The 23,401-nt window shown below is 42.8% G+C and overlaps 1 protein-coding gene across 1 annotated transcript; it reads left to right on the forward strand.

Moving 5' to 3' along the window:
• Positions 1 to 1,100: 1,100 nt before the first annotated feature.
• PIM3 (Pim-3 proto-oncogene, serine/threonine kinase) lies at positions 1,101 to 6,227 on the forward strand. Its single transcript, XM_071423826.1, has 6 exons — positions 1,101 to 1,683; positions 2,010 to 2,119; positions 2,265 to 2,315; positions 2,610 to 2,973; positions 4,301 to 4,477; positions 4,632 to 6,227. Exons 1-6 carry the CDS (start codon positions 1,602 to 1,604, stop codon positions 4,814 to 4,816), a joined length of 969 nt encoding a protein of 322 aa, XP_071279927.1. The 5' UTR covers positions 1,101 to 1,601; the 3' UTR covers positions 4,817 to 6,227.
• Positions 6,228 to 23,401: the final 17,174 nt, after the last annotated feature.

The raw sequence follows: 23,401 nt of genomic DNA on the forward strand, positions 1-23,401 counted from the left end.
CTCCGCCTAGGCGCCCCGAACTGTCAAGGTGACCCTTTACAAAAGGCCGGAGCCCGGGGCGCGGTGCCCGGCGCGGCCTCAGGGCACAGGGACCCCCGCGGGCCCGGCGGCACGGGACGCGCCCCCATTCCTGTTGATGCAGCGCCCCCTGCGGGGCGGGCGGCGGCGGCAGCGCCGGGCAGTGGAGCAGCTCCGTGCCCTCTCGAGGCGCGGCGCCTCGGCGGGGCGGGAAGCGCTCAGCTCCTCCGAGCTGCGCCGCCAGGACTCCGGCGCCCGCCGTCGCGCCGCACCGGCCCCGCGGGGCTTCCGCACAGGGGAGGTGACTGACAGAGGCAGGCGCGGAGGGCAGGCGCCGGCGTCCCCCCGCGCTGGCACGGGGCCGAACTGCGCCGAGGCGAGGGGGCAGCTGGGGAGGAGGAGGAGAAATCGCCGCTGAGGGCGAGGGAGCGCGCCGCGTGCTCACTGGGGAGCACCGGCTGGCAAAATGAGCAGGGTCCGACCACCATGCCCGGGCTGCTGGAGCCCCAGGCGGGCTCCGCAGAGCCGCGGCCCACCGTGCCCCGGCAATGTTGGCGCCCCGCCCCCGCGAAGCCCCGGACGCGGCGGCTCGGAGCGACCTTCCCGCAGCCCGGGGCGGGGCGCGCCCGGCGCGCCGCGGCATTCCCGCCCTGCCGCCGCCTGGCCGCGCGCCGCATGCAAATGAGGGCTCTCCTCATTGGGCCGCACCGGGAGCCCTTTGAAAGGGCGCCCGGCGATTGGCCGCGCTGCAGCGTTAACGCACACTGGGAGAATCTCCCCCCGCCTTTTTTTTTTTTTTTTTTTTTGCTGCTAATGTGTGATGCGTTCCTCTCAGACGATGTGTAACTCTGCGCGCCGGTTACTACAGATTAAGTAGTTCCCAGCCCCCCGCCCTCCCCGTGTCCGCCCGTGTGGCGGGGCGGGATAGGGCGCTGCAGTCACGGCCGCCGCCCCGCGGGGGCTCCGGCGCAGAGGGGAGGGGGCGGCGGGGACGGCGGGGAGAGGTGTTTCCCCCCTCCCCCGCGGAGGGATATTCTCGGCGCGCTCGCCGCACTCTGCCCGCACCAAAATATTGGGAGTTAAGAGGCGGCTCGGCGGCGCCGCCGGCTCAGAAGCGCGCGGGCAGCTCGGCGGCGGTGCGGTCTGTCCTCCGCCCGCCACGGCTCCACTGCGGCGCCCAGCCCGCTCCTGCCACCGCGGCCCCCGCAGGGGCGGGCTCCACGCGCGGAGCCGAAGCCCCCGGACTTGTCTGCCTCCGCGGAGGGCTATAGTTCTGCCTGTGCCTGCCTGCGCCCCGAGCGGCTTTCGCCGGGTGGAAGAAGAAACGCGGGAGCGGCGCGTTCGCTGATTGCGTTTCTCCGGAGGACTTTGTGCGACCGACACTTGGACTACTGCCGGCGGGGACGGACCCCCAAGGACTTCGTGGGTTCCCGCTCCTGGCCGAAGAAGAAGCCGCGCAGAAGCTTTCGGCGGCCCGCCGCCCTCCGCCGGCTCCGGAGAGAGGAGAGCCGCGCCGAGCCGAGAGGACGCCGGCGGAGCTGCCGCGGCGAACTAACTCGACGTTTTCTTCCCTCCCTCGGAAGATGTTGCTTTCCAAGTTCGGCTCGCTGGCGCACATCTGCAGCCCCAGCATGGACCACTTGCCGGTGAAGATCCTCCAGCCAGGTACGAGGCTGGGGTGTCCCTGCCAGCGCTGCGCCGGAGGGGCGCGGACCGGCCCTGCGATACCGGGGCGTTGGGCTCGGCGTCTCGCAACTCCCGGAGCTGCGTTTATATATTTTTACATTTTTTTAACAGAAAAAGATTTTTTTTTTATAAAGCCTTGGTTGGAATCAGGGCAGCGCACACAGTATGGGTCTGCCGGGCAAAGCGTTTGTGGGCTTTTTTTACATTATTTATTATTTTTATCATTATTACTATTATTATTATTATCATTCGGGTGCAGCGCGGTTGCGGACATTAACGCGGGTTTTTCCCTCTTGTTTACGCAGTGAAAGTGGAGAAGGAGCCCTTTGATAAAGTCTACCAGGTGGGCTCCGTGCTGGGCAGCGGGGGCTTCGGCACCGTGTACGCAGGGAACAGGATCGCCGACGGGCTGCCGGTGAGGCGCGGGGCTCGCGGCCGGGGGCGGCGGGCGGGAGCGTGGCGCGGGAAGCGGCGGGCGCGGCCGGCCCGGCCCTCGGCGGCGGGGCGCAGGCTGAGCCCGCCCCGCCGCTCACGGCGCCTCCGTTCTCCGCACTCCGCAGGTCGCCGTGAAGCATGTGGTGAAGGAGCGGGTGACCGAGTGGGGCACCATTGTAAGTACCCGGGGGGGGGCTCCGGGGGTGCCGCGGGGCTCCGCCGCGGCGAGGCCATTGTGTGGGCGGTGGGGCCCGCCCCGCTGGCGCGGCCTCTGCGTCGGGAGGGAATTTGGCGGGGGTTCGCCGCCGCAGCGCCGCGCCCGCCCCTCGGACTGCGGCAGCGGCAGAGGGGGCCCGCCGGCCGCGCCCTCCTCCCCGCCCTGCACGCCCTCCCCGCCTCCCTCCCCTCAGCGAGGGGGTGCCCCGGGCCGCGCCACCCCCCCGCTAACCCGCGCCCCTTTTTCCGCCCAGAGCGGCATCATGGTGCCCCTGGAGATCGTCCTTCTCAAGAAGGTGGGCTCCGGCTTCAGAGGGGTCATCAAGCTGCTAGACTGGTACGAGCGGCCCGACGGGTACCTGATCATCATGGAGCGGCCCGAGCTGGTGAAGGACCTGTTCGACTTCATCACGGAGAAGGGTGCCCTGGACGAGGAGACGGCCCGCGGGTTCTTCCGGCAGGTGCTGGAGGCGGTGCGCCACTGCTACGGCTGCGGCGTGGTGCACCGGGATATCAAGGACGAGAACCTGCTGGTTGACCTCCGCACGGGCGAGCTGAAGCTCATTGATTTTGGCTCAGGGGCCCTCCTCAAGGATACAGTCTATACCGATTTCGACGGTACGTGCCTCCCACCCTTCCCGTGCCCCTCCCGGGGTGATGCCCTCCCCAGAGCTGCCGCTTAGCCCCTTTCCAGTGACCAGTCACAGCAAGCAGAGCCCCTGGTGCGGGGGTTCATATCAGGTCTATCGGTAATGGAAACCTGTGGACCCGAAGCCGCTTAGGGGTGTTCAGTTGCGTAGGAAAGAAGCGATTCCAGGCAGTGACGCAGCAGTTTATGTTTCCCTGTCTTGGAAAAAGCGGGGTTTTTTTCCTAGAGGGCGATCTGTTTACATGGAGGTTTTGCCAGTGTCGGATGTTTCCATGTGTGGATATGCAGTTTTTATATGCGGTGGCTTTTTTTAACTCGGAGTGGTACCTCCCCCGCTCCCATTCTGCCAGTGTCCTGGAAATCCCGCATTGCAGATTTTAAAGCGATGGGGACAAATGCACTCCCTCGAAATTACTTGCTCCAGCGGCTGGGGTCGATGCTTTAGGGGTGGGAAAGCTGAGCATAAGCCAGCATGTGACCAGAGGGAGCGTTTCCCCCAGTCCTTGGAGTAGGACTGATGTAACACCGGGGTCTCGCTCCCCCCGCCCCAGCTGCCGCACTCACATCTGTTTGTTGTGAAACCCGAAGCCCTGCCGCACGTGACCCTCGCATCACGAATTCCCCGTTTTGTTTGGTATCCAAGGAGCCCTCGGACACTGGAGGGAGGAGGAGAAGGGGGGGGCGAGTTGGGAAAAGCTGCCGCATAGAAGCCCCGGGGGGAGGCCTTAAAAACATAGAAATCGTAAGCGGCCCTATTTTGTTTACTGCCCTGTGGAATTGGATAAAGCAGATTAGCCCCGTGTAATGCGGGCAGACCTGAGTTTCACCTTCTTGTCGCCCTCTCCTCCTCCCTGCCAGCCCCCTTTGTCCTTTTGTGTCTATTTTTGGTGTGATGCTGCAGACGCCACGTGGTCAGTGAAAGGGAGCTTGCCTCAGTAAACAGTCAGCTGATGGGGCTGTGTTATTCCTTGCAACAAAATAGAACAACCGGATGGGCCAAGTCTGTTGATGGTGTAACCCTGCAGATGACCTGAAATTACACTGCTAATGGCTTTGGCTTGTGAAAAATTTAAAGCTGTTTAGTTTTCTGGGTTTGGTGTTGATTTTTTTGTGGGGGTTTTTTTTGTTTTGGTTTTTTTTTTTTTTTTTTTTTTGGGGTTTTTTTTTTTGGTTTTTTGAAATTCCTAAATGTCAAGTTTTTGAATTTAATTTAGCTCTGCCAGAAGGAGCTGAATAATGGGGGAAAACTTTAAACCTTTACTCTAATTGTGTTGTTGTTTTTTTTTCTTCTTTCAGGAACGAGAGTATACAGCCCTCCAGAGTGGATCAGATACCACAGATACCATGGGCGGTCAGCAACAGTATGGTCTCTGGGAGTTCTGTTATATGACATGGTTTGTGGAGACATCCCTTTTGAGCAAGATGAAGAAATCCTGAGGGGGCGATTATACTTCAGGAGAAGAATTTCACCTGGTAAGTTCTGCAGAAGTCAAATGGGTTTTTTTGTTTTGGGTTTTATTTTTAATGATCTTGTACACATGAGCTTGTGGTGGGTGGATTTTTGTTACTGATGATTGTAATTTTTTTACTTTTTTAGTCTAATATGGTTTTCTTTTTTTTATTACAGAATGTCAACAGCTGATCAAATGGTGCCTTTCACTGAGGCCTTCAGACAGACCAACACTTGAGCAGATTTTTGACCATCAATGGATGCACAAATCTGAAGTAGTGAAGTCTGAGGACTGTGACATAAGGCTACGGACCCTTGATACTGATGTATCTAGCACAAGTTCAAGTAATGAGAGTCTGTGAATTACTAAGGACCTCGCACTGGGAGGGGGAGCTTCAAGCAGAAAGACCACAGTGCTGCTGCCAATACATAGGAGGGGCTAGAAAAATGCATTCATTATTCTGTAGTTGAATCTTTGTCTGAGGGACTTGATTTTGTTTTCCCCCTTTGCTGGTTTCTGCTTTGGAATGAGAGATTTCCTTTGGAAACGCTGATGTTTGGGAGTTGCAGGCCAGTACTTAGTCAAAGACTGACCTTATTAAGAAAGCAGTGACCTCTTGAATACATGGTAAACTTTTTTGCTCTCATAGAGCCTGGACTAGATTTTATTTGCTTTTGAGTGCCTTTTTGAAAGCTGCTTCAGTGGGACTTTCTTTTTTGAGCTGTCTATGTCCAAAGAAGATCCAGTTCATTATAGGAATTTGCTCCCTTTAGACTCAGTGCTGGGGGAAGCAGCTCCTATGATGCATTGGAGAACCTGTTCGGTGATTGAATGAAGTAGTCCCATCCACTGGTGATGGAATACTTGAACACAGACATTTCACTCCTGCCCCCCTGCCCTTTACAAATCCAACCCACTTCTGCTGCTCAAAATATTTCCTATAGCCTGCACAGAAATATGAACAGGTATATCGGCTTCTTTATCAGAAACATTTATTCATGTTTCCTTTTATCATCTCTACCATTGGGCATGAGAAGCCCCTTTCTCAACTCCCCCCGGCCTTTTGTCACCCTGCGAGTCTTAAAGTATGTATGGGCATGTTGAATGCACAATCAATGCAATATTCAAGGACTTCTACTTTTTTTTTTCCATACCTGTATAATGTGTTTATGTAAACTTGGTTTTTTCCCGTGTACTATACAGTTATTTATTGTTTGGATTTTAGAAGACCTCCCACAGTTTTCAACTGTGGCTATTTATTTGGTTAATTTATTTGGTTAGAGTTATTCAACACTGTGCTTTCCCCTCCTTCTCCCCATGGGAATTCTAGTGGTTTGCCCATGGCACTTTTTTTTCTGCATTCCTGTCAACTTTTGGTTACAAAAAAATAAAAATAAAAAAAATTTCTGACCTTACCAGTTTTTTGTTGGAAGATGGGAAATTGTTGTACAAAGTCTAATTTAAGGGAAATAGAATGACTTTTTAAAGTTAGTCAGTATGCCTTTTGTCTGGTATTATTGTACCAGAAGTGTAAAGTAATGCTGTTTGGAAGGGTTTTAAATTATTGACATTGTACAGTCTCCGTGCATTGGCTCTGGAAGGTAAAGTGGCAGAGTCATAAACCTTAATTTATTTTAATAGCTGTGTTTCTGTGATCTGGTTGCATTTATGCAGCTTGGATTTGGATTTTTTTCTTCTGTTTAACGGTGTGAAATGTATGGAGATCATATTTTTTATACAGGTATTTCAATTAAACTTTTTGTATATAAACAGTGTTTGTGTACTTACTTTTACCTTCATTGTTACTTGTGATGAGCTGGGAAACACACTCTCTTACCATCTCAACCCTTGTTGAGGGCCTGCAGCAGCTGAGCCAGAGTTAGGAGAAGGTCTATGCCACTAAGCAGTGACCATTTTGAAAGAATTAAGCAATCCTTCACCTGAGCTCTATTTGCTCCTCAATCACTGCGTTTGATGTTGGACTGAGGAAGGAGTACAATACAACAGCACTAATGGCCTACATAAAAGGGAATTGGCCCTGCAATTGTGGGACTTTTACCTCTGTAAACACTGAATATCAGTGTACTTGTCCTTAAGTATAACAAGGAAGGGGTTCTGTAGCTCTGGTGGTTACTGTTTTCACAGTTGATATGTTTACTTTCCATTACATTCAGTTTCCCTCTTCCCACTTACACCTTCCTTCTCGGGCTGCGTGAGGACTTCTGGTAAAGGGACAGCATTCTTGGGGATCAGGGTGATTGTTTTCCTTCAACTCCTAGATTAGCAAAGACGGGTGTGTCTGTCACTTGAGAGAGTATGATACAGGGCAGCATGTGCCATTCTCACCTACAGCAAAGGACAAGAGAAATGTCCTCAGCATTTATCTTCACATCTTGGGAGTCATGTCCTGCAGATTAACGATTTCATCCCCGTTTCTCTCTAGCCAGAGACTTACCTGACTTGGTCTTGTTGCGGGGGTGGTAGTGATTACAAGGTTTAACTACTGCAGAGGGATCTACGAGGTATATTTAAGGATGTGTTCAGTCATTAAAGGAGCTTTGTAGTTGTCACAGTAAAGGGCTGGGCTTAGAATCTTAGTTTCATGTTATTTCCCTTTCTGGGGATCTTTCTGCCAGCTCATCTGCTATTATTTTGGTTCCCTGTGGGTAATAGCTCACTGGCATCACATCAAGCTCCTGATGCTAACTAGTTTAGACTCAAAATGCCAATAAATAGAAAGAGGTAAATCTGAAGAAAAAAAAAACATTTTTAGTCTGTGCCCTTTTCCGATGACACAGAGGGAAGGTGTGTAGCCTTCTCTTGGCCATAAAAAGGAAGGTCACATTAATCTAGTTGGGGAAAAAAAGCCCTAGCCACACTTCTGTCCATCAATTTATTTTCTATGTTTTCTGATTTTGTTCCTTTTTTATTTTAGACTTGTTTACCCAGTTTTAATGAAAATCTGTATAAATGCTAAACCTAGTCCCTGAAAAACTCAGTTCCCTATTGTTGGAACTCTTCACAGAAATAAAAGATTGCTTAAAAAAATCACAGTGTCATATGAGAAGAACACTTAAAGTGAATATTTAGAGTTTTGCTTTGGAATGAGAAATTCCTTTTGCTTAAGAAGGGAGGATTCAGGTATGTTACAGGAGAAATGATCCCAGCACCTAGTGCACTTCTTTAGGGAAACATGTTTCTAACCACAAGAGGTCCCTGGAGAAATTCCAGTAGCTGACAGTAATTAACATCTTCCACTCCAGTGACTTCACATGTTCACAGCTGTTCAGAGGGATGGCAGCAGGGCTGTATGGGTGAGCTTCAAAGGGCTACCAGAAAAGCGATTCTAAAAACACATTTCTAAAGCTATTGTTGATTGCTGAGCCAGGGACTTGCAACATTTCCACAAGAGCTGATGTTACTTTCCTTAGCTTCACTGAGAATCAGAGTTGAAATGCTCTGTTTTGAAACATAAAAACTAGGTTTTCACCTTTTGCTACTGAGGCAAAATGCATTAAAAGGATAAAGGTCAAAAGGACACGGGCACGAGTGCTGACTCCCCTCTGGGATTAGCTCAACATAAAAGGTGCACTTTCAGTGCTGCACAGGCAGCTTTGGTTGTGAAACTCCCCTGTACACTAATAGAAGCCATGTGGCTGAAACACCATATACTGAAAGTAATGATTTGTAAAAATAGCTTTTCATTACAGTTGAAAGTTGGAAAATTATGTGTTAATACAGTTCCATTAGCTGAGTGTTTCTGCCAAAATGAGCAAGTCAGTGACAGCTCTTGGTTTCTCCTGTGCTTCTATCTGGTATTAATACCATTAAATGTTATTTCTCTGTGATCCTCCTCTTCATACTCTCTCCCCACTAGGTTGGTTTTCCACAGCAAAAAGCTTTAAAAATAAAATTCAGCAGGTCATTCAAAACACTATAGTTTAAAACAGGGCCTGTTTTAACCTTGAAAAATTGATTTAACAATATTCATACCTATGCATGTATGTATGCTGCTGGCTTCATAATAGATATTTAAAATAAATTCTAATACTGAAATATCTTTAACAACGTAGTGTTTTGTGTAATTCATATCCTGAGTAAAGCTCATTTCCCTGAGTGCATAAGCATACACTGTCTTCTTTTTTTTTCTCTCTTTTTGTTAACTCAGCTTATATTTACTGAAGCAGCTGAATATGAGCCCTTTGAAAATGACTATCTAAAGATGTTAGGAAGATTGACTAGGGTGTGTTCCCACCAAACACTTATGGTTCTCAGTGGTTTAGTGACCTCTGTTGGTGAAATTAAAGTACATGTTCCAAAAATAATGATGCATAAACTGGGGAGATTTTAAAGCACTGCTGGCTGATATTTTTAGATATGAGTGAGTATGGCCGATACTTAATTATCCCATAATGCTTGAAGGGATATTTCACTAAAAGTAAAAAATTTTGAATTACTACAAATGTGAAAATCTCAATAAAAATGGGAGAGGGGAGTATGTATTCAAAAGGTTGTCAAATCTGCATTTGATGTTACAGTGCTAACCTGCCTGGTGTGCCCCAGTCACCTACATGACTCTTGGCATGAGCGTTTACAGCCATATTAGCCCTCATTCTTCCACTTCATTTCAGCAACCATGAGAGTCACTTGTCTTCTGGCATGCAGATGGGCAATAATTCTCAGTGGTGTAACCAGACAACAGAATGTTGTGGCCCTGTCAGCCTCATATTAGTGGATTTTTTTCTGTTAACAGCACTGATGCCACAATTCGTAGCAGAGGTCAAGATGGCAGCATTTTAGTTTCATTGCAAAACAGTTTTTGATACTGTCCCAAAATTTTCTCTGCTTGTAAATTTGCAATTATTGAGTTTCATGTGATTTAAAAATTTAATATGTTTTTACCTACAGCATTTCTTCAGGTAGCTGATTTGCCAGAGACATATTAAGCTTTGGTTATATTGCAGAACTGCTGAACAAAGTGATAAGGAGGCCACAAATCCATGCAACTAAAAATTAATTTTCATCTGTATAAGAGAAGATTCCTAATTATTTTCAGAGAAAGTTTGTCTCATAACTGGTGAATTCGTGTTATCATTAAAAAATGGGTCCACATAGACATACTAGCTCTTTTTTTGATGAAGAGAAGTGACTAGAGAACTCCAGAGCTGAGGTGTAACTCAAGGCAAAATGAGGAGCAGAAACATGCATCCATTAAATCCTTGCAGATATTTTGTTAGCTTGCAATTCCACCCCTTTTCTTCCAATAAATTTAAAACGTGTTCAATCTTTCTGTCCTTTACTGCTCGTAATTATTATTTGTAATACAGCCTGGCACACTCAAGTTTTAAGAAACATAAGTGGTTTGCCATACTCTGATAAAATCGGCAATTTTATATCTCAGATGCTAGGATTTCCTTTTCCTTAAAATGCTCTGAAGGAAATTACTTGCCTGCGGAAACGTTCTGCTTACATAATAATATAAATTCAATATAGGTCTCAGATTAGCTGTGTTTAAGCTCTAATTAATATGGTCTTAGTAAGAATGTTATCTATTATGGCTAATACTCTGCTAATTGACTACACAAACCATTATGTAAAAAGCTGCTTATACTAGTCCACTAAGAGAATTAGTGAGATGCATACATTGACTTGCACTGTTTCTCAGGTAAGTCTGTGTTAAACATCAAAATTAGAATTAAGTCATAGTCAGAAAAGTGACTTGTGGATCAACATGATTCTTTGTTTACTATTATTGACTCAGCAGTCACTTTAGGTCTCCAATTAGGAATACAGAAAGATTACAGAAAATTATACTGAAAACTGAAGTATTTTGGTATTTTGCTCTATTATGTACAGAATCCTGAAGAAAATTTTTTATTATTTTATGAATAATTGTCTGTGTAATAGCTAGAGGAATTTTTTTTTGGCTGTAGGTTAGTGCTATTGAAAAACATGCTCTTTTGTAGAAATAAAAAAAAAAAAGTTTTGCTTAAGAAATTTACTCTGGTTATTATGAATGGCCTGGTTTCAGGGTTGAAGTTTCTCTCTCCCCTTTTCTGCTTTCTTTCTCTTAGGACAGGAAAATATAAGCATCAAATATCAGTCTATTTGAATTAAAATATATAAATATGTTAACAGGCATATGTTATTAGAGTGATGATTCCCCATTCCCCAAAAGTATTTCTTTTCCAGAAATTTCCAAGCCTAATTTAGTCACGAAAGGGAAAAGTCTCTTTCAAGATCATCCTAAGGAAAGATGTCCATTACCTGTGGGGAAATACTCCTGTGTTCAGACTCCATGCAAAGATTTTGGGGTGGAGAGAGGGGAGGGGAAGAGGAGGGTAGTTTGTTTGTTTGTTTATAAGGTCTAAATAATATCAAATTCCCTAAAATATAAAGCTTTGCCAGCATAGAAAAATGTAAGAGATCACTGCTTTGCAGAGGGAAATTTGTCTATTGTATGGGCAGATATAAATGGATAAAAAACTCAATCAACAGGAAGGCAGATTAAGTTGTGGTAAGGAAGAGTTTGATATCTGTAAGGCTAGCTGAACACCAGCATAAACAGACTGTGTAGTATAGCAAATCAATATTTTTAGAAACACACATTTTTCAGAAATCATCTAGAAGATACAGCTATTTTAAAATTACCTTGAATTTCTTCAGCCTAATGATCTTGAATTACAAAGACAGATTTCAGTCACAACATTCATCTGCTTCTTGAACCAATACAAAATTTATTGACAGGGCTGGTTTTGCTATTGGCAAAACCAAAACTTTTTAATACAGATTTGACCTAATCAATAGCAGTGGTGACAGATTTTCTCGTGATGGTGAGGCTATGGGGCTACTGACCTTTTCTCATAGCCAGCGTCAGCTAAATTATTCCTCCCAATATCCTTTCCTTTTGCTGGTGCATTGGTATTAAGATCAATAAACTGATCTCTCTGATAGCAACCCAGCACAAGTGAGGGAATATGCACAACCATTTGGGTCTGGGATGTGATGGAAGAGAGATGGTACTGCTGAAGAAAGGAAATGTGTAATAACAAAATTTTCTCTAGTCAGTCTTCTTCGAGCATACCCCCTAGTTTCTATTTGATAACTTCCCCAACAAGGAATTTGTAAAGAACATGACAAATCTTGCTATTTTTAACCTCACATGCAAATTATTTTAAGTGGCTTCTCTTCAAATCAGGTGCTGAGCATTTGTTTGTGAGGCATCAAGTACTGATGAAGTGAAAGAACTAAGGTCACTCAGAATCCTACACAGGTCAAAACTTAATTCATGACCATGTTTATATATCTCAACAGTATGCCCTACTTTTTAACCAGCTTCACAGGTACATTTGTGAATGAGAAAATACATTAAACATTTCAGAATTGTTAATCAATGACAATGCTTTACAGCTATTCATGAAGAAAATATATGTTGCAGTGAGAAAAAGTAATGCAAATGAGTTGAGATATCATAATTGCATTTATTGTTTTATCTCAAGCTCTCTGATTTTCCTATTTCTCTGTCATTTTGAGTCTCCTCAGCAGGCATGAGCTCCACTGTCCTCTCTAGGATATTTTTATCAATATTCACAGTTTAATATGTAGGATTCCAATGTACTTAAAGGAAAACTTCTGCAACTGATCTTGAAAATCTCAGTTAGTCCCTATCTAAACCATAATTTTTGAGTGCATTTTAAAGATGCACTGTTCCCAGTTTAGTGCTTGTTGTGGTGATGCACTCAAGTAGCTCTAATAGCTGAGAATCACCATTTTCTCTGAAAACTCCTAGTCAAAATACTCTTGGTGGTATAGGACCCAGTTCTTCAGTTCTTCTTCCAATCATTTCAAGAGAGGTTTTGTCTGTGTGATGACTACAGAGATATCCCTTAACTTGTGACAAAAGAGTGTCTGCCCTAGAGAGAAAATAAATAAGAAAGCCTGAAGTTGTAAAGGAAACCTCTCCTGCAATGCTGAAAAGCAGTAGAAAAAGGAGAAAGAAGCCCTTCTGTCTTTCAGAAGTCATAGCTGCACCTCTCTGTAAGACAACAACTGTTATTTGGAGAGCAGGGGCAAGGTAACTTGAAAGAAAAGCAGAGCATAAAAATTATCTCAAAACCCGAGTCCTTGATGGCGTTTTTGTTAATACCACAAAGAGTTAGTTACTCACCCCTAAAATTAGCTCAGTTGGTTAGAGCATGCTAACACCCGTTCTTTTTCCCCATGTAACTGCCTGTTGGTGTGAAAAGGGGTTCATAACAATGTTGATCATAATTTGTAACTCTCTTCCTCTGCTGAACAGACTTTCTATGTCACCAACTAGCAGCACAAACCAACTCCTTTCATGGCCTGTGACAAACTCCTACTGATACAGGTGATGAGGGCAACATGGGTGAGTCACAGTTTCAGAACAAATAATACACACTTTCATATTCTTTTCTAAGTTACATCCTTATTATTTAGTATTATTTTAAAACTAATGTCATCATGGGAAAAACTGCACTGGTGCCAATGGTTCTTTTCACCCAGATAGTTTTCAGAATCCTTTAGAGACTTCATTCATTGATTATTAATATATATATATATATATATGATGGCAACTTTTGTTTACATCTTACTGCCATCTTATAACTTTCTTAATTCCAGAACAAAGTAATATAGTTGACAACACTGAATATTTAGCCAAGTTATTAACAGACCTTAAATTATTTACTCTTTCTGACCAATTTTTCTGTTTTCTTGCAAAATTGAATTTCTTTAATGGAAATTTCAAATGACATAAGTTCATATATATGGCTATCTATATATATATAATATTTCAAACTCCTGCAGTAGGTTTTCTCTAATGAACAGATTAGTTCAGTTGAAGTTCACTGACAACTGAGCACCACAAATGGCGGTCATCAAGGCAATATTAAAGAGTCATAAAGAATCCCTGGACAAACACAAGATTATCAGAAGTGCACATTTAAGTTCTCCCAGATCCTGCAGGTGGCCAGTACAAGCCTTGTGTGGCACTGGCGACAAACTGGAATGGAAGATACTTCAAGTAGCATAGTGATAAGGCATCAAATGACCTAGTGATGGTTTTCTGCAGGGAAAGATTACCATGCCCAGAGGGCATATGTTTGTTCTCTAGTACTGTACCTCTACACTCCAGCTGCTAAAATTGAATATAATTGATTGCCAATTGGCTTAGACCTGGGAGAAAAATACAAACATTTGTGTTGAAATGAAAGTATCTTGACATGTCTAGATTAACATTTGGAATGCTGTTAACTGACTCAAGTTAATGCAATCAACTCAGAGGAGCAAAACACTCCGGAACCACAGATGCCAAAGATTGTCTAATCAAACTTTCTGCAAGTACATTTTCCCAGGTAAGTTTTTGAACTAACACCTATTTGAGAACTATGGAAAATAAAAAGTGGTTCATTTTCTCTTTTGTCACTAGTTTTATACAAATCCTGTTTGGGAACATTTGTTGGAGTACGTGTTACCCCAATTTAGCTGGAATGGTTTCCTTGTCAACTGAAACCCTGGTCTGGGTGGGTAGATCAGTACTTACCACAGCCTGATGTCTGGTTCTCATGTATATTTCCATGTAGATTTGCCCTAGAAGGTGATTTGCTTATTTAAAGAGCAATATAGGATATGAAGGGGTTATGTAAATATATGCTTTGCAACTACAGTAGTGGCCATTTTAAAAATCACATAGTGAAGAAAAGTTGCAATGGCATCTTTATCTGAATACAGCTGCTCACTGATTACCTAAACTATGGAGCAGCTACTTGCAACAGATTTACCCTGCATTTGTATTTCAGTCTAACCATCTCAAAAACTGACTGGTGTATGTTGTACAAATTTTGACCACAGGCTGGCCTGCATATGCCACTGTAATTTATACAGTTGATTACCTTCCACTTTCTCAAGGATATTAACTGGCATGAACCTTCATTTTTTTTCATTTCCAGTAATTAATTCCCTGTAGAGAGTGACTGAAAATACTAAACAAAAGCTTTTAATCAGAAATTATTAGAGTTGTCTTGTCAGCTGTCTGTTAATCACCGTGCATTTTTGTATAAGGAGTGAAAATTGTATTAAACCTTATACTTAATTAAAACGTATTGTTTCCATAGCAGATTGGAAAGTACTGTCACCTGTTTAGACTTGCACCCTAAGATTCATTAAGGGTTGGTTTCCTGCAATATGCAGGCATTTAGAAATTCATTCTACTGGGCACTGAATGAAGGTACAAAGGGTGAGGGTTGTAGCACTTGCAAGAATTCTTTTGTTGAAGGTCTTCCAAACCCCCACCGTAATGCAGACTGACAACATAGTGAAGGAATACAAATGAAATTGAATGGGATTAAAGTGAAGAATAATGAGGGGAAAAAAATTGCTTTGCAGATTTTGGGATTCATTGTGGCAGTCTGGTCTTGTGAATGACATGGGCACTAGGAATTTGTACAATCATTCCTATTTGAATCTTTATTATAAAAATAAAAAAAAAGAAGTGATTTTTTGTAAATTTACCATTTCTGGGGAAGTGACTACAGTAGCTTGTTGAAGGCTAATGAGACCTGAATGCTCTGGTGTAAGATTCCTCTAAAGATTCAGAAGGAAAAATATGGGGAAATGACAATAACCACTTACTGTTTATTATTACAGTGAGGTGAAAAGATTTGTAAAATCTTGCTTGTTTTCAATGTCTTTTCAATGCATCAGCATCCTGCTACATCATCATTATGTAGGAACATGTAAGTGGTGCATATCTTATTACTGTTTTCTGGGAAGAATTTAATATCAGCCCCAAGTTCTTGCCAGAGTGTGGTAGACGCTGCTCTATCCATCAAGATGACTGAACTGCAGACAGTCATTTGGCCAAAACTGGTATTAAGTGTTGGCTTGTAAGACCAATCTTATCACTGTGTCAGCTGCTTGTTGTGTTTTGTAGAATCTCATTGTTATCAAGCTTGACAAGTTTTGCTCTGTTCCTGCCTGTTCCTTGCCCCAGGGTTCATCTTTAGCTACCTGGATTTCTTATCTCTTCACTACTCTTTACCATTTTCACACCACACCCTTTGGTTTCATGGATCTCTTGACTATCTCTTGGTTACTTTTTCTCTTGCCTCCAGCCCCAACTTCAGGGATTTGCCAACAGCTTTCATGTCGTGTATTGCTGCTGTGAAGACTTTAGAGGCATTGCCCAGGGAACATATGCTCAGATGCAGCACTAACAAGTGCAGTACCTCACTGAGAGCCAGATGCAGACATGGGTAAAAAGCCATTAATGTCTTATATTACTTCTATTTATCATTAGCAGCTGTTGATTAAGTAAGTAATATGACTGATCTCAGGCAATAAATGCAGCTTTGCTCTGAAGCACTTGCAGTCCAGAAAGACAAATAGCAGGTAAAGTGTAAGAGGAAAGGGATGAATATATATTTTTTGAAACAATACCATCTATTTCTACTGGCCCTCTGCCTGGCCATTATTAACTCACAGAACTTTGTAGGCATCCAAGTTAGATCTTCCTGCTGTTACTGGAAAATTTTTCTTGGCTCAGGTATGGAAATAATTTCCTTTCAAACTCAACACTATGTTGTTACAATATCCATTTTGATAATCTAATGGTCAAATATGATGATTGTCTCTTGGAGCACCTCACAGGGACACTATTGTTGTGTGATAGTGACCTTACATCTGGGAACAGCCTTGCTTAGGGCTTCCCAAATCTATCTCTTACAAGGCCATATGACAGATATGTGCAAGGCTCCGTGTCTTGTTTAAAAACTCCTTGACAGAGTCATGCAACTTCTGACTCTTTGGACTGCTGTGACATGACCTTGACACTGCAAATATTCTTCTGTATTATGCAAGGGTGTCACTACAGAAGGAGGATTCTGTGAGGTCATGGCTAGAGTCTGATCCGGCCTCAGTCCCAGATGTACAAGCAGAAAACTGTTGAGTGGATTAATATGTAAGTGGCTTTTAGAGGCAACTGCCCTCTTATCTGACATTGCTAGGTGAACAGATGCTAGATGTTGCTAGATATTGCTAGGTGTTGCTGGATGGCCCCAATCTGTTCAACAACCATCTGCATTAACTTATAACATAGGATAACCTTGGACAAGAGCAGCCAATGGAACCAGCCCACCTTTGTCACACACATGGGCTTATTTTTACTTCTTTAGGCATGTACACATTACTCTATTTTTATCCCTTGACAGTAATGAGACTTAGTCATAGTTGATAGCTGATCTCATCTCCTCTTCATCAACCAAAAAAAAAAAAATCTAGTCAGTGATAGTTAGAATCTATCACTTCTAACAGGAAACTGTACAAGCCACAGTTGGTGGTGTCTGCTACAACAGAAGACACGCCAAAGCAGAAAACATTGATAAAAGTAGGTGTGTAATGTAGGCCTTTCTTTCAAGCTACACAAGTGGACTTCCCTGGCAGAATAGAGCTGCTGGAGGAGATCTTTCACTGCCTGACTTTATGTTTCCAGCTTCATTTCATTAGCACTCTAGTTTCACAAGTAGCAAAATCTCATCTACCGCGTGCACAGGTGCCTATGAAGCCTACATGTTCCAGTTGGAACAAAGGGTTTAAGAGTCATTCAAATATCTTGTAAAAACTATTACTGCTGATGAATATGAATTCTGTGAGTTTTTTGCCTATATCTGCCCTTGTTAAAATGAAAATCAAACCATACCATATTGTCAGGTTTCCCCTCCACCTCCTTACCCATTGCTATTTTCACTCTTACCAGTATGTCTTCACTTTGCCAGCAGTTATCTTGCTAAGCTGGAGAGAAAGAAAGAGATCTCAGGTCTTGATTATCTTGACTTTAGAAATTAATGTTGCCATCAAGTGAAGTGTTAACATAAAGAAAGCAAACTTGACTTTCAGAAAAATCAGTGAGCTGGAGGCAAGTATTTACATCCCTTTGGACTGAAATGAGACAAGTTCAGGGAATGTAGGAATGACTATTTATTGTATACAACAGGAGCACATCAGAGCAAGAGTCTTCCCAGATGTGCTTTGGATCACCTCTAAAGGGCTTGGGAAGGCCTATGAAATGGCAATTAGAAAGCTCCCAAATGGGTAGAAACAGAAGCAAGTTAAAAGGTAGAAATCTGCCTTCACTCTGTTAACTGCATGAGCTGTTTGGGCTGGGGCAGACCTAAAGTCTGATTAGAACCTTTCTGCTCTGTGACATTTCAAAAGAAAGATTATATCTGCCTCTGCTCCCCAAAGAAAGGAAAGAGTGACCAACAGCAGAAAAGCTCAGAAGGTGAGTGGCAACCAAATGATCTCATGCCGATGGTGACAATAGTGGATACAGGGTGAGGAACATTGATGTGGACACAGTGCAGAAGAATGATGTCTTGAAAAAGTCCATTCATCATGGGTTTAAGGATCAGTACTGCAAAGATTTTAAGCTCTAATAGCACATAATATCACTATCTAAAGTTCTGTCTAGACTTGGGAGACCAAGCACAGATTGTCCTAGATTAGACAGGTTTCAGGGAGATTAGATAAAGTCCTTCGATTTTTTTTTTTTTTTTTTTTTTTTTTTACTTGTGATATTAACGAAATAGGGTTCTTAGGATATCATTAAATCAGTTAGCTCCTGCTCAGGTGCAAATGTGAAGACATACAGAAATAAAGTACTTTATCCTTAACAACATCAATAAACTAATTTTCCTCAAAAGGATTCACTTTTCAGTGAGGTAAATGATTTTGTTAACATAGATTTCATTTACATCGCTGGATCTTGAGCCTTTCCAGACGGTTAAGATAAGCGAGGCTCCAACAGGTGAAAATGAGAGGGAGGAGGTTCCAGTAACTCAATCTTCTCTCCAGCACCTTGGGGACTCATACAATTTTTAGGCAACTAAAATACTTTTGTACTACTGCAAAGCATCTAGTCAGTCTGGAAGAAATCAAACACTTCAAGAGAACTTCTTCAGTAGGTGTTAAATGCTCCCATCCTCTCGGCAGGAGATTTTCATTAATGAAAACACCTCGGGGGATGAGTACAGGAAGAAAACAATGCAGTGCTGAGGGCTGTAAATGGCTTCATTCTCTTTGGTGGGTCCTCATCCTCGCTGCCTGGGGTTGCTTGCTTACAGTCCCTGATCCTGTCAGTTGTGAGCAGCTGACACAGCGAGGCTTTGGGGTGGTTTACATCGTACAGTTATGTCATAGCGATCAGTGAGACGGTAACAGAGAGAAGGGCTCAGGCAGTTTTAGTGTACCAGAGACCCTAGATCCTGCAGCCCCTGCTCCTTGAGAACACCCAAGGCTCAGTGGAAATGTTCAGCCCTCCCTTTTCCTCCTCTCTTCCTTCCCCACATGCATCGTTGGCTGAAGAGAGAAGGACCACTAAACTGAGATCAGACAGGGAGTAGGGAGAGAACTTTGGATGCCTGCAGTGGCAAGAGGATCCATCAGATCTTCTTTCCTGTAAAAGAAAGGTATGCAAAGACTCCCAGTTTCCTTGGGAAAGTATGTAGAGAATCCATGAGACAGCTGGAGAGGCAAGGACCTTTATTGCCTTTGTTTTCATGAAGACAGATATTACACACACACAGACAGACACACAGACACACACTTCATTCCTAGCATGCATTGGCTTTGACAGTGTGTCCCAGATTTCCCTTTTTCCATGACACCCTCACCTTGTCCTGTCTCGCGCTTTTGCCTCCTGAACTCCTCTTCCTGCTTAGGAAAATATGGGACAACTCTACCCAAATGCCCTTTCTGTCTCAGTGTCTGCCCCAGCAAACAAAACCACATAAAATTCCTTTTTAATTTTCCAAATTAGTTTGAGTACTATTTGAGCTGTATTTCTGACTGGGTTTAAACAGTTAACAAGCATTTATGGTGCTTGTCAAAATGCATATTGCTAGCAATGGAGTGAGTGATTTTAACAATCAATGCAATTTTAGGAAGCAATCTCCTTTGTCCTCTTCTTAATACTGTTACACTTTTTACTTCTGCTGCCTTTACTTAGTAAAAGTTATTGTAAAAACCTGGACAAGAAAGATGTTATCTCTTTCTGACTCTTAGCCAATAGAAACCTTCTCTGTATTATTGGGAAAAAAAAAAAAGATAGGAGATATATTCTTCCAGCCCTTTCATCTGCATTTGCAGTAAGTCTCTGAATGTCAAGGTCACACATTTATTTTAGATTTTTTAGCTGTTAGCCAAATAGCAGCAGTGGAATTTGATCACTAGATACTCAAACCCAAGAAAAATGACCATATGGTTACATGTTATTAAATGTTACAAAGAAAAAAGAGAAGAAAATAAATCCCTGCATATCTGTTCAGTACTTAGAGAAATTTCATCCAAAAAATTCAATTCGTTCCTTGCACATGTCACATGGAGCACATCAGTTTCACTGCTCCAAGTCAATTTGGCTGAGACACCGCAGAGCATTTAGGAAGGAAGAGGGCAGGGTTTGGCGTGGCAGCAGCATCCCAGCATCCCCACACGTGCTCTGCTCGGGGAGGTGACTCCCAGCTCCTCCTCACAGCCCGAGCTGTGTCTAGACAGCGACAGCGACAGTGCACAAGCTCCCAGCACTGAATGAGACTTCAGTGGCTGCACCTAATCATGTTTTTGATCTACAAGAAAATTAAAAATATATGAATCCCGGAATCTTAGGTGTGTGAGAGTTTTGTTGGTTTTTTTTTTCCTCTGAAGAGAACTGTCACAATAAAAAAGTAATTAATAATGTATTTTGCTGCTAGTGTCTTTGTAAAGAATTGATTTTTCTGGCATGAATTTGGGTTTTTCTCCAAGATAAGTTGCTCTTTGAATAATTCACAATACTGTCTTAGAGCAAACTGAGATTTATACCAGAAACAACAAATAATATTTTTAAAGGTAAATTGTTATTCTTGTGTAAGGCTCTTTATTTAAAACACACCTTACTCATTTCAGCAATAGGAGTTATAATTAAATCCAAACACTTTATTTATGTGTAGTATATGGTAGAGATAATTAATGGTATTTATGTATAAAATATTGTAAAATCCAAGCTATGTCTTTTGACCACCCCAGCCGGGAGCAGAGCCGTATTTTTATTCAGTTAGTTCCCAGACAATGACGTTTAGATAATATCAATGTTTAGATAATATCAAGTCTGTTAACGTGTGAATGGAACCTTCCTGAGGGATGATCACCGACTTCCCTGGAATGTAGGAGTGATCTGCACCTCCAAGATTGCATCTACTACCCTGACCACCGGCATCCCCCTGTTACATGTGAATACCGACTTCTCCGAGTGCCCAGACAGCATCCAGACACCTGGAACCGGACTTTGTCTAACCCTGCACATGTATGGCCCCAGTTCTGCATGGGAAGGGACACAAAGGAACATTCCATTCGGTCATTTCTGCCTCGGGCAGAATAAACTGTATATAAGCTGCGAGAAGCAGTCGCTGTGAACCCAGGGAGAGGCTCTGACATTTTTGGTGGTCAGATCCAGGTTCACCCAGTGCTGATCCCGGGGTTGACGCTGCCTTGGCTCTGGTGGTTTTTATTTCAGATTGAAATTCTGTTTCGCTGACAATCTAATAAATCATTGCTAAATTTTCTTATAAATTAGGATCCCGATTTGATAATTTATAACCTTATGTAACAGTAGAATTACTACAGAGAAACAAAATGAGAATCCAAACAAGACTTGTTTGAAGAAAAATTGCATTGCCCACCCCCAAAAAAATGAAGCAGTTACTTACACTTCCAACATTAGCACTTGGCAGACCTAATACTAGATCATCTTTTTTCTAGTAAGACAAGTGTTTCAGAGGAACACAAATGACCTTTCTAACAACCCCAAAACAACAATGCCTTTTTAATGCGTACATGTTAAAAAGGCATATGTATGATATAAATTTCCTCATCATTACATGTTTTCTCACTGGGCCCCATAATTTTGTGACCTAAACAGTGCCAGCCCAGACAGTCTGACCTTTAGTAAAGGTTTTACTTGAGCCCAGCTTAATTACCCTTCAGCTCAGTGAGAGAAGTTATATGGCTATAAACCACAAATGAAACATACATTTATATTATCAACTATTCCTTCATAGGACATTTTTAAAGAGCCTTATAAAGCTTATTTCATTTTTTTAATGTGAGAAATATCAGTTCTTAGTTTAATTTTTCCTTATGAAATTTGTTGTCAATTTGCACTGGCAAGACGTCCATGAAACCTACAAGTGGCCCACAGGTGGAAAAGAAAAGTCATACAGGAGGTAAATTTCTTCTTTGAGAATAAATAGCAATATTATGATGGCATTTATCAGGCAGGAGTAAAGACAGTATTTTGTTTGCACTGCCACCTGTCTACCTGAAGGTAAAAACTTATGACTTCTATTAGCACATATTTTTCTGGATGTACATACACCAGTGGCTATCATAAAAGTAACTAAAAGGGTTTAAAATACAGAAGCCAAATGCTCTTAAAGGTGATTTTCAAGAGATTGTTAAAAATAAGTCTGTCTTTGCTTCTTATTTAATATGTACTAAAATTACATAGGAGGATCCTTTTATTTCCATTTTAACAGGTTCAGAATAAAACAAAAATAATATAACAAAATTTAAATAATTTTTTAAAAAGCACAAAAATGCAACATGCTATACTGTGTATGATATATCTACATGTTTTCATCAGAAGAGAAAGTAGAAAATGGATTTATTTACTCTTTTATTTCACATTTAGTGCTCACTATATTCTTATTAGTGCATATTCTGGCCTGAAAGAAGCACCAGGAGTGAGGTAGCTCTGTGACAGCAAAGAATTTATCCCTCCCTGGTATTTCTGCCTGAAGGAGGAAGGCAACTTTTCTGTAGCTCTGAATAATTTCCCTGGATGTCATGGTTTAAGCCCAGCCATCAGCCAAGCCCCTCACCAAGCTTGCTCACTTCCACCTGGTGAGATGGGGGAGAGAGTCAAAAAAGCAAAAATGACAAAACTCATGGATAGAGACAAAAACAGTTCAGTTGGGATAGCAAAAGCCACAAAAATAAAGCAAAGTAAGGAATCCATTCACCACTTCCCATGGGCAGGCAGGTGTTCAGCCATCTCAGGGAAAGCAGGGCTCCATCACATGTGGCAGCAGCTTGGGAAGATAAATGTGATCACTCGAAACATTCCCCTCTTCCTTCTTCTTCCCCCAGCTTTATATACTGAGAATGATGCCATGTGGTTTGGAATATGCCTTGGCTCATTTGGCATCAGCTCTCCTGACTGTGTCCCTTCCCAACTTCTTGTGCCTTCCCAGCCTCCTTGCTGGTGGGATAATGTGAGAAGCAGAAAAATCTTTGACTCCATGTAAGCACTGCAACGCAGTAGCTAAAACATCTCTTTGTAATCAACAATTTCCAGCACAAATCCCAAACACAGCCCCATAACTAGCTTCTGTTGAGAAAATTAACTCTATCATAGACAGAACCAGCCCACAGAGTAATAGGAAAAGAAAATTGTAATTAAAAATGTAGGAGATATATTAATTAACATTACCCTTACAGATCAATCATCTAGGAAGTATTTGTGTGTATAATACTCAAAGATAAAATATTCTGCTATTATCAGCAAGCTTACATTTCTTCAAATGTGGAAAACAGCACCTGCTTAACTCTCAGTCAAATGTAGAAAGAAATTGTTTACCCAGACTATATATTTTTGCTCTTGTATCCAAAATAGCATACATAAATTGTTTGTACTTGAATTTCATACCCAGACTTAAAAACTGTAATAATATTTCAGTCACACATAGAGATTAAAGTATATCAAAATATATGCGCAAATGCTAGTTTAAGCAAAGCCTTTGTCAAAAAGAGAACCTGAGGTTTCTGACCTGATATAGCTAGTAGATAGAGCAGAAAAATTGTCAGAGTAGCAATTTTGCATTTGGGCGTTAGG

The sequence above is a fragment of the Agelaius tricolor genome, unplaced genomic scaffold (assembly GCF_023055355.1).
Source record: "Agelaius tricolor isolate 1412-34295 unplaced genomic scaffold, bAgeTri1.0.p SCAF_3, whole genome shotgun sequence".
Classification (NCBI taxonomy): domain Eukaryota; kingdom Metazoa; phylum Chordata; class Aves; order Passeriformes; family Icteridae; genus Agelaius; species Agelaius tricolor.